This window comes from Castor canadensis, chromosome 17 (assembly GCF_047511655.1).
Source record: "Castor canadensis chromosome 17, mCasCan1.hap1v2, whole genome shotgun sequence".
Classification (NCBI taxonomy): Eukaryota; Metazoa; Chordata; class Mammalia; order Rodentia; family Castoridae; genus Castor; species Castor canadensis.
Genome location: NC_133402.1, coordinates 14925165 through 14939094, shown reverse-complemented (window position 1 = coordinate 14939094; position 13930 = coordinate 14925165). Strand labels below are relative to the sequence as shown.

Genomic DNA, 13930 nt, shown 5'->3' with positions numbered 1-13930 from the left:
GGGAAAATCCTGGTTAACAGCAAACCACACACAAATGAGGGCAATAATTTAATTTACCCATAAAAGCAGGAAGTGTCTATAATAGTTTGGGGCCTAGACAATGAAAATCCTTTGTAATTTTTGTCTGGATTTAAATGTCTCATCTTGGGCTGGGAGTGTAGCTCAGTGGTAGAGCACACACCCAGGATACATGAAGCCACAAGTTCCATCCCCAGCACTGCAAAAAAAAATCTGAGACTTAAAATATGAATCTTCTCAAAAGTAAGAAAACTGGTAAGCAACACCTCCTCTCCTGGAGCTAGACTTCACTGTGCATGTTAATAGCAGTTGGCATGATGGGACTATCTTGATGGAAGAATAACATCTGGCGACAGTTCAGAAAGTTAAGATGGCACTTTTCAAAGCTTATTTGCACTCAGGCATGTTTGCCACAAATACTATCTTATGCGGGAAAGATTGTTTTTACTGTACCAAGTCTTGTGAAGGAAATCACAAGAGAGAAAGTCCAATTTGGACATTTTCCTTGCCTGATGCTTAAGGAGATGGAATTGCAGCCACAGGTGCCTCTGGGTCCTCCATTTTGCCTTTCACTGCAAAGAGATGAAAGAGAAAGTCAGGATGGACTTTCACACCTAGACAGACTTGGCTTCTGGAAACTGGAAACCTTGAGGTGAGGTCAAGGTCAATTGCAGCCAAACCAACCAGGCATTTGTCATGGTTCTGACCAAGCACACCCATCAGGAGGAACACTGGGCCTTTGTTTCCCAAGGGCTGTGCCTGAAGGTTCAAAGCCATTTCCAGCCCTGGTCTTTCTTAATTCAATTCAGAAAAAGGTGGAAAGTGCACTTTGCACGTCAAGGTACTAAAGGAAGTTTTACTAAAGATATGACAGACTCTCCACCCACCCACAATGAAAGACAGCATCACTAAGGGTCACGGTCAAAGTCAGAAGAGAGATCCTGGTGATTTCCCAAGGCTGCCAAGCAGGAAAGTTAGCTGGACACTGAGCATGGCACTATCTCTAAGGAAAATGTATCCCAAAAGATAAGAGCCCCTCCCTAAATAAATATGGAAACCCTGCCCCTTGAGGGGTGGGGGAGATCCTTGGAAAGACCACACCCCCATTTTGTTTGTGTGGTACTGGAGTTTGAACTCAGGGCTTTGTGCTTGCTAGGCGAGTGCTTTATCACTTGAGCCACGCCGCCAGCCGCTTTTTTGTTTTTCATTTGATACAGGGATTGAACCTATGAGCTCAAGCATGCTAGGTAAGCACTCTACCACTAAATGACAACCCCAGCCCAAAGACCTTCAGTTTTTTATGTTTTTACCTCTAGTGGCCATTCAGGCCTGAAAGGTCTCAGCGGGGTCACAGGCTTGAATAGTTTGTGGAAGGGTGTCTGGGATTATTACCACGTGGTGCCTACCAAAGCCACTTAGGGCATCCAGAGGCCAGACCTTGGCACATAGGTGAGGTCTGCACCTTGTACAGGCTGTCCGGTTGCTTCTTGGTGGAAGTGAGGTGACTGCTTTCAGTGGCTCTGCTCAGCCCTTCAGGCTTCCCAGGGAGGCACATAAAGATGGGGTTCGTGATCATTCCAACTTCCCAGCATGGACTTGCCACTGAGGGTTCCTACCCATCCTCCTTTCCACCTGTCCCCATTATGTCCTGAAATGGCACAGCTCCCATGGGGCTGAAAAGATGATGCTCTGAAATGCGGAGGGCCCTCCAAGCTGCCTTCACTTGCTGTGTGCAATCATGTCGAAATGTACCCCATGGTTAGTTTGTGTGCTACTTATTAACTGAACAGGTTGAGCTTAATGTGAAAATACAAAGCCCGACATGCACCAAAACCCACAACGCTGAGCTCCAATGTGACGCCACAGTGGAAAATTCTACACCATGAAACTTAAATGTACAAGATGAGTAAAATATTGTCTCATATGGCTTCCAGGTTATGTGTGTAGTGTGTGGACCTAAGTCCCATCCCCACCATCTCACTACACAAGTTCCAGGATTCCAAAATCCAAAATGTGAAGATCCTTTTGCCTAGGGGATACTCAACCTGTATTAACTCACACAGAAAAATTCTTTACATACCTGGAACCCTATCATCCCATGAATTGAAATTTTTTCAATGTCTACTGTGTGTTTTTTCGTTTTTTGTCCCATATATCTGGAAGCTCTGTGGGCAACTATGCTTCAGCCCTACACACATCTAGACCTCACTGATGGTGACATTGACCTTTCATGGCCAAGGTTACTCTGCACCTGGCTAAGTGCTCTCCTAGTAACCTGGCCCTGATCCGTGATGGGCTGGGTTGGGCCCATCATGCCCCACTGGAAGTGAGGGACTGTTTGTGACTTGTGGCATCTGCATTGCCACAGCTAACCGCTCAGGGTAGCTTGAATACACGACAGACTTGGGAAGAGGTACAACAGGGCAGAGCTGGGCTTCTCTGGATCCTTCTGGGAGACACATTGGTGAGCTTGGATTTCACACCTGCGGGTGGTTCTCCGGAGTAGTTGGGGGACTCAGGGAAACAGACTTCACACTCAAGGCCCCATTTGTCACGTGAAAATCAGAACTTAGGGGTGAACCCCAGCAGTCTGCATTCCATAAGCCCTCCAGGGGATTCAGATGGACACCACTTAAAAGTTTAGGATCCACTGACTAGGGTTCTCTTCCCTGGCTGCATAAGAACCATGCTCAGCTTCTGAAACTTATAGGTGCCTGGGTCTTACCCCAGAAATTCCGCTGTCATTTGGCCCGGGGCCCTCAGGGCAAAGTTCTTGGGTGTCACTCAAATTCAGCTAGGATCAAGAAAGAAACTGAGGTTGGAATTCCTTTAAAGAACGTGACTGTCAGACCCTTGAAGGAGTCTGGAATTCTTCCCAGCCTCACATCCTGCTGGCCACCTGGGAATTTCACAATTTAAACTGTTTTAAAGCCAGTCTCTCAGCCTACAACTGGAGGCTGGTAGAGGGTGGAGGGGAGGACTGGTTTAGGAGGAGTTCCCAGTCCTCAGGGGTTTTTCATCTGTGCCTGAAGGAAGAAGCCTGAAGTGCCTTTTCGGCAGGATTTTAACCAATTCCTGCCCATTCCTACACACTTCCCTTGCCCACCCCATACACAATAGGCTTTATCTCTTCCAGAACAACACACACAAATCTTGGAGGAGAGCGACTGAGCTAGGGACACCCCTTCTAAGTGGGGAGCTGAGAAACAGTGTCTAACATTCCAAGGCTGGAAAGAGAGGTGGGGAATGCGTGGCAGGGGAACGACTGTGGGGCTGGGAGCGGTCCCCATGCACAGGCCCCTCGCACAGTGACAGCAGAGTCCCTGGAGGGGACAGCCACATCAGAAGGCCCTGCACAGGTACTAGGACATGGGAATTAGGATGCTCCCAGCACCGCAGCAGAAAACAGAACCCTCATGTCCGTCAATAGGCCACCGGATAAACAAATTGAGGTCCCCTTGAGCAGGGGTTCTGCAGCAATGGACATGAAAATCACAGCCCCACGCCCCAACTTGGATTAGCTCAACAGCATTGGACAAAGGTGGGTACATAATGACACACACAAAGTGTGTCACAGCAAATCTAAATGTTGAAGGCTGGGAACCAAAGTGAAAAGAACTCTAAGGAAAAGAAGAGGAAAGGCATTATCCCAAGAAACCAGGTAAGTGGCTACACAGTGGAGGGGACAAGCTTTATGAGTGTTGACAGTGAGCTGGGCATGGTGGTACCTGCCTGTAATCCCAGCACTCAGCAGGCAGAGGCAGGAGGACCACGAGTTCCAGGCTAGTTAAGACTCCACAACTGTCTCAGAAAACAAAAGCAATGACTGTTCCATTGGATGGGTGGCGGCTACGTGGATGTTTGCTGTGTAGTTTCTGTTTTAGAGTTATGTCTGTATGTCTATGTCACCTCTCCACAAGGTAACAAAGATGCTGGTGTACTACTTGAAATTAAAAACTAACAATAAAGGAATGGATGAGAGTACCCTAAGTGCCTGGGGAGATGGACGGGATGGAAGTGTTAGGGGGGACATAGGGCAGACATGTTAGGAACGGACCTCCCTCCCCTCCTCCTCACAGGGGGCTTATGCAAAGTCTCCACCCACCCTAAAGAATGACAAATACCCACCTCCAGCCATTTATAGAAACGCCCCACCTGGCCTCGAAGGATGAGCCGCCCTTAAGCCATTATCACTGACAGGATTTTCCTGTCAGTGACCTTCCTGGGGCTTCTCCCACTAATGTCCTATCACCCCAGTCTGGGTGGCTGTAGGCTCCAGCTCTTCTGCCGGGGACCCCTTCTGCAGGTTTCTGCTCCCCAGTAATGCCTGTGCTGATGTACTGAGCCAGCTCCCCATGCATTTCAGTCCAACAGTAAGTGAGCTAATCTGTTCTGGCAGGAATAAGAGACAATGTCTCAAATCTTATCTACAGTATAGGCCTGTTTGGAACACAGATAATAAGCAACTTGCCAAAAGTCACAGAGCTAAATAAACTGCTAAGAGTCCCAAGTGGTCTCTGGGGCTGCAGGAGGGCAATGGGGGCTGAGGGTGCTCACTGCAGACTTTGCTCGATTCTATAGCAGCCTTTGCTCTATCCTATATCTTTTAGACTATGTGCAGGGACTACTTCCCTGAACACTAAACAGAATGGCTGGGCACAGTATCACTCCTGTAGTCCCAGCTGTTTGGGAGGCTGAGATGGGAGGATCCTTGAGTCCAGGAATTTGAGGCCAGCCTGAGCAGCATAGCAAGATCCCATCTCAAAAAAAGAAAGGAAACGAAGATCTCTGCTCCAGGGTCTTCTTCCTTCTGACCCGGGCAGAACACAGCCTTGCACAGTGGGGAGAGAAGAATCCAGCAGGGTGGCTGAAAGAAACCAGTTTCCACCTTGGTTCACAGACATCATCGTGGTTGGCTCCCAACCCCCACAGACAGATGCCTCGTGCCCCTGTACCGTCCTTGTCCCCCTTGGCAGGTTGGTGGCCAGCCAGCTCCGGAAGGGCTGGGAGAGTGGAAAATACCGGAGTGATGCGCCAGGCCTGCAGCCTCCACCAACGGCAATGTGACAGGAAGGCCCTTGCGTGCTAATGAGCTCTCGGACATCTCGGCAGCATCCTCTCCTGCTGTGGGCTGAGACAAACCTCTCATGCAGAGGCACGAGATAGAGAGAGGAGGCCTAACGCTCAGAATCTGGGGACCACAGGGTGTCGGGCCACTCACACAGCGTTGGCCAGACAGGACCTCACATAATGAGTCATTGGGGACAAACGCACAGACTCCCCGGCCTTCCCCAGACCTGCAGAGTCCATCTCTGGGAGCAAGGCCTGGGAATCAGCACAGCCACACCACAGTGCTCTGCAGAGTTCCTTTTGGTCTGGCAAGTTTGGGGAAGATGTACCAGACCAGGGCCTGGAGCTTACTAAGCAAATGCTCTACCACGAGCAACAACCCCAGTCTTCTTTTTTATTTTGATAAGGTCTTGCATTTTATTGCCTGGAGCTATCCTTGGATTATGATCCTCCTACCTGTGCCTCCCATGTAGCTGGGATTATAGACATGACCCACCATGTCCCACCAGAGCAAATGACTCCCATTTTGCATTCATTCCTGGTGAAATCTTCATGGTACATCCCTTAAATGTGACTTCCCTACATAAAATTGTATTTCTTACCTCCAAAATTACAGCCATGGCCACAACTAAGTTAGACTCCAGCATCTCAACTATGTTAAAAATAAAAAAAGGGAGGCGGGACTAATCATAGACAAAATGAAAAGGAAACGCAAATTTTCATTTTCCCAAGTGTTCTATAATAGGCAGGACCGCTATACAATCGGAGGAACCTGCCTTTCCAAAGAAAAAGGAAAATACACCAGGCAAGCAAGCTGGGCATGTGGACCACGCCTGTAATCCCAGCATTTGGGAGGCTGAGGCAGGAGGATTGAGAGTTTGAGTCCAGCCTGGCTACATATTGAGACTTTGAAAAAGGGAGGAAGGAAGGAAGGAAAGAAGGAAGAAAGATCAGAAAGATCAGGAAAAAGAAAAGAAGCCTCACGGGACACTCACCACCTAACCAATATTATGATCAGTCAGTGAGCAAAGAAGGGGGAAGGCAGGAGGATAAGGAACGGGATCTCTGGCCAATCAGCCGCTGGCCAGATCCAGCAGGGAGCCCTGGAGAGCGCTCCCACTGTGACGCTGTCTTGGCAGAGGTGACCATTCAGAGAAATCAAGATGAAATGTTTCTGATTAGCCAGCTGCTAGATAACGCTTGCTGCTCACAGAAGGGCAGACTGTATCACATCCTCGCTCTGCCACTCAACAGCTGGGTGACAGCCTACCCTGACCCCCAGGTACAGGAGTCTCAACCACCCAGAGTCCTTCTGAATTAAAGGCGATGGTGTCCAGGACACTACCAGGCAATGTTCCAGGACCTGTCGTATGCAGTAGGTGTTCTACAAATGTGGCCTCCTCCCTGCTAAGTGGCCCATAGATACACAAGCCAAATCACTGCCAGAGTTCACCTAGCACCTTATAAAGACATAAGATGTCACTCATCTGAGAGCTGTCTGGCCAGCTCAGCTGCCAGGCACAGCCAAGAACTGAAAGTGAGAGAAATGGCCACTGTGGATGTTCTAGAATGTGTCCCAGATGCTGGTGCTTTGTCGTAGGAGAGCCTCTGGGTCCCCTCGAGCACAGGGTCACTCGGCCAAGTTGACCCGTCAGATATCACAACATCATCACTGAATTCAGGAATGAAGTGGTGTCCCTGTGGCTGACCAGCACATAGAGAGGCGGGCACCTCAGGAGTCATGAAGGAAGTTAAAGCCACATAAGACAGCTGCCGCCCACCCAGCAAATGGCTGAAATAGAGACTCAGAGTCCTCAGGGTTGGTAAGGATGCAGTGACGGGAATGTCAAGCTTCCCTGATGGGAATGGACCATGGTGCAGCGACATGACTTGCCAGTATATGCTAGAATTAGACACGCAGACCTGGTGGCTTCCAACTCCAAATCTGCAGCTGAAATGAGGACTGTATTTACTTCCACCAAAAAACATACCCAGGAGCAGCGTTTTCATAGTGGCCACCAGCAAGTGAATGGATAGGCTACATGTCGTCATGTTCATACAAAGAAACACTACCCTGCAGTGAAAAAGAGCAACCTAACCACACCTCAACAATTCATATGAATCTCCCAGGTGTAACGTACTGCAAAGAACCCAGACACTGAGGAGTTCACGCTGGGTTTTCAAGTTACAGAAAGTTTGAGAATAAGTAAATCAGTTCTGTGGTTTAGGTGGGATTCGTTGTTTTTCTTGTACTGGGGTTTGAACTCAGGGCCTCATGCTTGCTAGCCAGGTGCTCTACCACTAAGCCACATCTCCAGCCCTTTTTTGGTTCAGTTCTTTTTTAGACAGGGCCACAAGCTTTTTGCCCAGGGCCAGCCTCAGATGGCAATCCTCCTATCTAGACCTCCCAAGTAGTGACCAGATCCAAGACCCCGAGTGCACCACACACTTACAGCAGAGTATTAGCAATATCACGGTCAGAAAACGTGCATGCACCAGAGGCTTGGGCACAGCTCTCCATGCCTCAATCACCTTGTGGGAGCAATGCTTCCGGCACCCTGGGAGGCAACTGCTGCCATCATTTTACTGACAGGGAATTTGAGGTTCAGAGATGGTAAGTAACTTGTCCAAAGTCACAGACCTAAATAAATGGCCAGGCCATGATTCTGACCCTCAACTGTTTGTGAAAAATACCCATGAGCTGCCAAGGGTCATGTTTCACACCTGTAATTCCAGCACTCAGGAGGCTGAGGCAGGAGGATCACTAGCTTGAGGCCATCTTGGGTCAAAACCAGCACAACAAAAAGCACTCATGGTCCTAATAATGATCTTTATTTTTATTTTTTTATTTTTTTGGTGGCACTGGAGTTTGAACTCAGGGCCTACACCTTAAGCTACTCTACCAGCCCTTTTTTGTGATGGGTTTTTTCAAGTTAGGTTCTCATGAACTACTGTCCAGGCTCACTTCAAACTGATTCTCTTGATCTCTGCCTCCTGAGTAGCTGGGATTACAGGCCTGAGCCACCAGTGCCTGGCTATAATGATCATTTTTTAAGTGAAATTATTTTCCCCTTATAAAAGTGATATGTAGTTATCATAGAAAATTTGACAAATACAAAAAGAGAGTTCTCTCGCCCGCACCAGAAGAAAGCCCTGTAAACAACTTTCTACAAGAAAGCACCTGCTGCCTTCAGAGGGTAAATACTGTCGCCTGGTCAATTTACCTCCATTTCCTGACAGTGTCCGATGTTGAATTCAGGGCCATTATTTTTAGAAAAAGTAAGCCAACTTGGAAGCAGCAAGGCATGTGGGGACATGTTGACAGTGCAGGCACAGAAGCTTTCTGTGGTTGACTTTCAAACATGGTTAGTGAAGCAAGCTCGGAGCAAAGTCACCTCAAAGACGGTGCTTGTTACGGGAACATGTCGCACCAGAAGAGGCAAGACTGGGAATCTGGAGACAGAATGCTGAGATTACTAAATTCCACCCTGGGAAGAATCTTGGTTCCTGTAAAAGGGAACCGGGAACTGTTAAATAAAAGGCCTGTTTTTATGGGGGAGGAACCCGAGGCCCTCCAGGGGAAGGAGGCCACAGCAGCAAAGCCACTCAGACAGAGCTCAGTTGTGAAGGACATAGCTCCCAGAGGAAGAGAGATCTGGCTTGGAATCCCACCACCATCCATCAGCTGGGTGACCTGAACAAGTGTCATCCTGTGGGAGCCTCAGTCCCCTCATCCATCAAATGGGGATATGCTATGGTTTGGATAGGTGTTCCCCAAAATCCCATGTGTCAAAGGCTCAGTTCCCAGCTCAGTTCTACTGGGAGGTGGCAGAACCTTTAGGAGGTGGGATCTCTTGGAAGAAAGTTGGGTCATTAGGGCATGACTTTGAAGAGGATTTAGGCACCTGGGCCCTGCCTCTTCCTCTCTTTTGTACACCCAGCCATGAAGTGAGCAGCCTGCTGTATCGCTCCCAGCAAGACATGCTGCCTCACCACAGGCCCAAAGCAACAGAACCAACCTCTAGAAATGTGAACAAACACGAACCTTGCATCTTTAGAAGTTGATTATCCCAGGTATTTTGTTACAGTAATAGAAATCTGACTAACACAGGATGTGCAAGGATAAACTATGGTGGAACACACTGCACAGCACATGGTAAATGGTCAAATGATTTCTTAATTATGCAAAGGAATGTAGTTATTCCAGAAAAGGATTGTATGTTAGCCAATATTTGAACAACTTTTCTTTAAATTACCAGGTAAGCCTTAGCGTATGTGCTGTTCACATGTGTTGACATACACACGTAATCCTATTTCCTTAATGGCAGGTCCATTTTGCAGTTAGCTGAGTTGCATGGAGTGTGGAATCTTGCCCTCTACTGGGTTGTCCTTCGAAACTGTGTCTTCAAAACCCCCGTGAGTCATGGTATGAACGGACATAGACGCACCCATCAGCCATGGCTCATGGATTTTATTTATCCCCAAATTCTCAGCTGCTGCCGCCAAGACAGAACCTTCAAAAATATCCCAGGCATCCGAACAGCTCGGGGTATAAACAGCTCTCACCCCGTTCCGACTGGCAGAAGCTCTGTATAATAAATCCTGCCTTTAAGGGGAAGTGGACACAAATACTCTGCTTTATTTTTAAAGCATCTCCTCCATGAAACATGGTAAGAACAGAGCAGTGATTTCAGTCAGTGCCAAGGGAGTCTGAGGCCAGATTTACTTATCTGGACACTGGCTTGGAACCCAGTGCAGAAAGGACTGAAGCCAAGAAACTCCAGAAACTAAAGTCACAGGGCATTAAAGAAGGGCTTTCTTTTCTTTTTCTTTTTTGTGGGACTGGGATTTGAACTCAGGCCTTCATGCTTGCAAAGCAGGCGTCCTATGATCTGACAAGCCTCCAGCACCAAAGAGTGCTTCTAATAGGAAGTTCCCTGTTGTTTTCAGCCCTCCATAAGATGAGACAAGCTTTGATCTCCCAACAAACCTATGTTTTTAGAAAAAATGGCATCTCACTTATGTCACTTTTACCCCACTGACTTCTCCTAAAGGCACTCACCTTGCCATTGTCAGTGCCACTGGGTCATCTGCTCCACCCCCTACTGGTAACCAGGTATCTTTCTCTAAAGCCCTTCTGATGCCTTCTGGGGATCAACCCCAGTGCTTCCCAAGGCCTCCAGGACACTGCTCACTCCTGCTCCAGCACAAGGTCTTCCTGCATCATTCTTGGACACTCACGGCCACTCCCTCCTCCTGGAACGCCCTGTTGGCGGGTCACATCTAGTTAACGCCTAAATTCAACCCCTGCCCCCAAGTCTCTCTCCTAGCAGGACCCCGAATTTCAACACACTCATCACAGCTTGCAATCAAGTATTGGTGACATTGAGGTACAACAGATAGATGAAGTGACAGGAAAATTAAAACCAAAAAAAAGCATTAAAACAAAACCAGATGTACAGTTGAAAAATCAGAACCAAGCGCTTTTTTCTAACACCCTCCCTTCTCCATTTAATTCCACTTAGGTGTTGAGTAAAGTTACAGGCTCCCTGAATAAGGAGACACACAATAAAGGTTTCGCCTGCTTTCTCCTTTTTTTGATGGTGGTGGTGCTGGGGTTTGAACCAGGGCCTTATGCTTGCTAGGAAGGCACCCTACTGCTTGAGTGACACCTCCAGCCCTTTCTGCTCTGGTTATTTCGGAGATAGGGTCTTGTTTTTTGCCCAGGTCAGCTCGGAACACGATCCTCCTATTTATGCTTCTTGCTGTGGCTGGGATAGCAGGTATACACCACAACACCCAGCCTTTTTCCTTTGAGACGGGGTTAGCACTGGTTTGGAACAGTGATCCTCCTGATAGAATGATGGGCATTTACCATCATCCCAGCTATTGGTTGGGATGGGGTCTCATTAAGGTTTTGCCTAGTCTGGCCTTAAACCATGATCCTCCGGTTCTCAGCCTCCCAAGTAGCTAGGATTATAGGCATGAGCCACAGGCACCAGCTGCCTTCTCCTTTCCACATTAAGAAGCTAAAAACTCTTTAAATAAGTACTGAGACAGAAAATAAAAGGACATGTATGATAAATGCCCTGGCTCTAAATATTACACCTATTTCCCCTGTATTTTGGGTAGGTGTAGGCCACTTGTCCTCATGGTTAGGGTGACAGACCCACCCTAAGCTCATTGTCTCCATGACAAACAGCAAAATGGTTAGGGGTTGCTAGGTGATGTGGTCACCTGACTAGATGGGAATTCAAGATAGAGTCCCCCAGCTAGAAAGTATCCAGACCCCAGACAAGAGTCACCTTTTGGAGTCTTCTTCACTTCCATCTCCTGCGTGTGAAGTGGGGGGTGGAGGGCGGGGGTGCAGTGCGGGGGCAGGGTTCCTGTTTTTCTGTTTGTTTGTTTTTGTGGCACTGGGGTTTGAACTCAGGACCTCACACTTGCCAGGCAGGCACTCTTACCACTTGAGCCACTCTGCCAGCTCTTTTTTGTGTTGGCTCTTTTTGAGATGGGGCTTGCAAACTATTTACTGGGGCTGGCTTTGAACCGTGATGCTCCTGATCTCTGCCTCCTGGGTAGCTAGGATTACAAGCATGAGCCACCGGCGTCCGGTATTTTGTTCTTTATCCTGATTTCCCAGCAGACAGCTCCTAAAACCTGACTTCTCTGCAGTGATGCATCACTTTGTGTGCTAATGAGATGATTGACAGCTGGGAGCTCCATGGAGCTCAGGATATGGGCTGACTGCCAGGGAAGCCAACCCTGCAATTGAAGGTGGAACTTTCGCCCTACCCTCCATCTCTGGGGAGGGGAGAGGAGGGCTGATGGCCGATGGCCAATGGCCAATGATCAATGATTTAACCAATCACGCCTACCTAATGAGGCCCCTATAAAAATCCAGAAGGATGGAATTCAGAGTTCTAGGTGGTTGAACACACAAAGAGCCTGGGAGGGTGGCAACCCAGAGAAGCCACAGAAACTCTACACCTTTCCCGTATACCTAGTCCATCCAGTGCCTCTCTCTCACCTAGCCAAGATGGACAGAAGTGATGGGTCACCTAGTGACTTAAATAACTTTCCCCAGGCTGTGAAGTGGAGGTGGTTTTGTGAGACTGAGCCCTTACCTTGTGGGATCTGTGCTAATTCCAGACAGTGTCAGAACTGACACTGGAACCTGCAGAGAACTCTGTGTGTGTGTGTATGCGCCACATATTATGGGTCTGGAAGTTTGGTTGCTAGTATGTGGTGCCGTTGGAAGATGCTGGAACCTTTAGGAAGTGGGGCCACTGGGAACACGCCCTTGAAGGGGATATTGGGACGTTGGCCCCTCCTCTGTCTGTTTTCCAAGTCCCCATGAGGTAAGCGGTCCCTACCATGTTCTGCCTCATCACAGGCCTGAATACAATAGGCAAAGTGACCACGAACTGAAACTTTTGAAACCATGAGGCAAAATAAATCTTATCTCAGGTATTTTGTCAGAATGATGGAAATCTACCTGATCAAAAATTGGTACTGAGACTGGGGCTGTGACTAGACCTACAGCGTGGCTCCAAAGCCTCTGGAATTGGGCGGTGGGAGGGATCTGGTAAGGTTTGGAGAAGCAGGTTGTAAATGGAGAATATTAGGCATTCTGGTGGGAGCCCAGAAGACCACAGTTCAGATAGGAATTTGGAGAACAAAGGCCAGGCCGATGAGTTTCAGATGGGAATGAGAACAAGAGGCCATGCATGTTACATTCTGGCAGAGAATTTGTCTACATTTTATCCTTGTCCCAAGACTTTGTGGGAGGCCAAGTTTAAAGGTGACATACTAGTCTATCTGGTGGAAGAAACCTCAGTGCAGCCCAGCATTCAGAGGGATCGCTGACTGCTTTAAACCAACTTCACAATGAGAACTGGAAGCAAATAGGAAAGCAGAAAGATTGGAAAAACTTGCAGTTTTGTCAAAAATAAATAAAAAAGAGTGCTGAGTGCTTCCTGGTGCTGGTGGCTCACACCTGTAATCCTAGCTACTTAGGAGGCAGAGATCAGGAGGATCACTGTTCGAAGTCAGCCCCAAGCAGAGACCCTATCTTGAAAATACCCAACACAAAAAAGGGCTGGTGGAATGACTCAAGGAGTAGACCCTGAGTTCAAACCCCAGTACTGCCCAAAACAAACACACAAAAAACCAGTGTTATAGCTCAGAAGGGTGTGGTTGCTACAGAGATTAGCACCCTCAAAAAGAAGCCAAGTACCATGCTCCCCCAACACAGGAAGGATGCCTTGAGGGCATGGCTGGAATTGACCAGTCCTTCCTTATCTCAGGTTCAAGGGTATGAAAGTGTGAACGCAGATCAAAGACCAGGCTTTGGGACGTGAACTCCTGAACATCAGTCTCATGAGACGCAGGAGACAGCAGCAGTTTTGTGATGTGAATTTGGGGAAGGAAAGCACAAATCATTTAACTGAACTTACATTGGCTACAGGTTATATAGAGGCCAGAGAGCACAAATGAGGGAAGTTTTGGGAGGAGGCTCATCCATTAAGTGAAGTATTTGTTGCTTTTGGATCGTTTGGATTAGTACTCTGGAAAGTTTCTACACACCCAGAAGGTAGTGGGGCCTCAGAGTCGGTCTTTGGGAATTTTAAGTGAAGGAGTGTGGAGCAGGCTTTGGCTAGGTTAGCCATTGCTGTTGTTTGGTTATGGCTGCACTGGGGTCTGAATTCAGGGCCTTTGTACTTTCTAGGCAGGTGCTCTATCACTCGGTCCATTCCTCCAGCACTTAGCCAGTAAGGGTTTCCTTTCTCCTCCGGTCTTTGTTATTAAATTCAGGGCGTCTCAGAATTTCCTTTTATCA

The 13930-nt window shown here is 48.0% G+C and overlaps 1 protein-coding gene across 3 annotated transcripts in view; it reads right to left on the bottom strand.

Moving 5' to 3' along the window:
• Positions 1-43: 43 nt before the first annotated feature.
• The window catches only part of Iqck (IQ motif containing K), a 116648-nt gene continuing 102761 nt past the window's right edge, over positions 44-13930 (bottom strand). For all 3 annotated transcript variants that reach the window (XM_074059559.1, XM_020180050.2, XM_074059561.1), the window contains one exon: positions 44-590. In XM_074059559.1, the coding sequence (XP_073915660.1) occupies positions 535-590 (56 nt within the window). In that variant the 3' untranslated portion in view covers positions 44-534. The remainder of the gene's footprint in view (positions 591-13930) is intronic.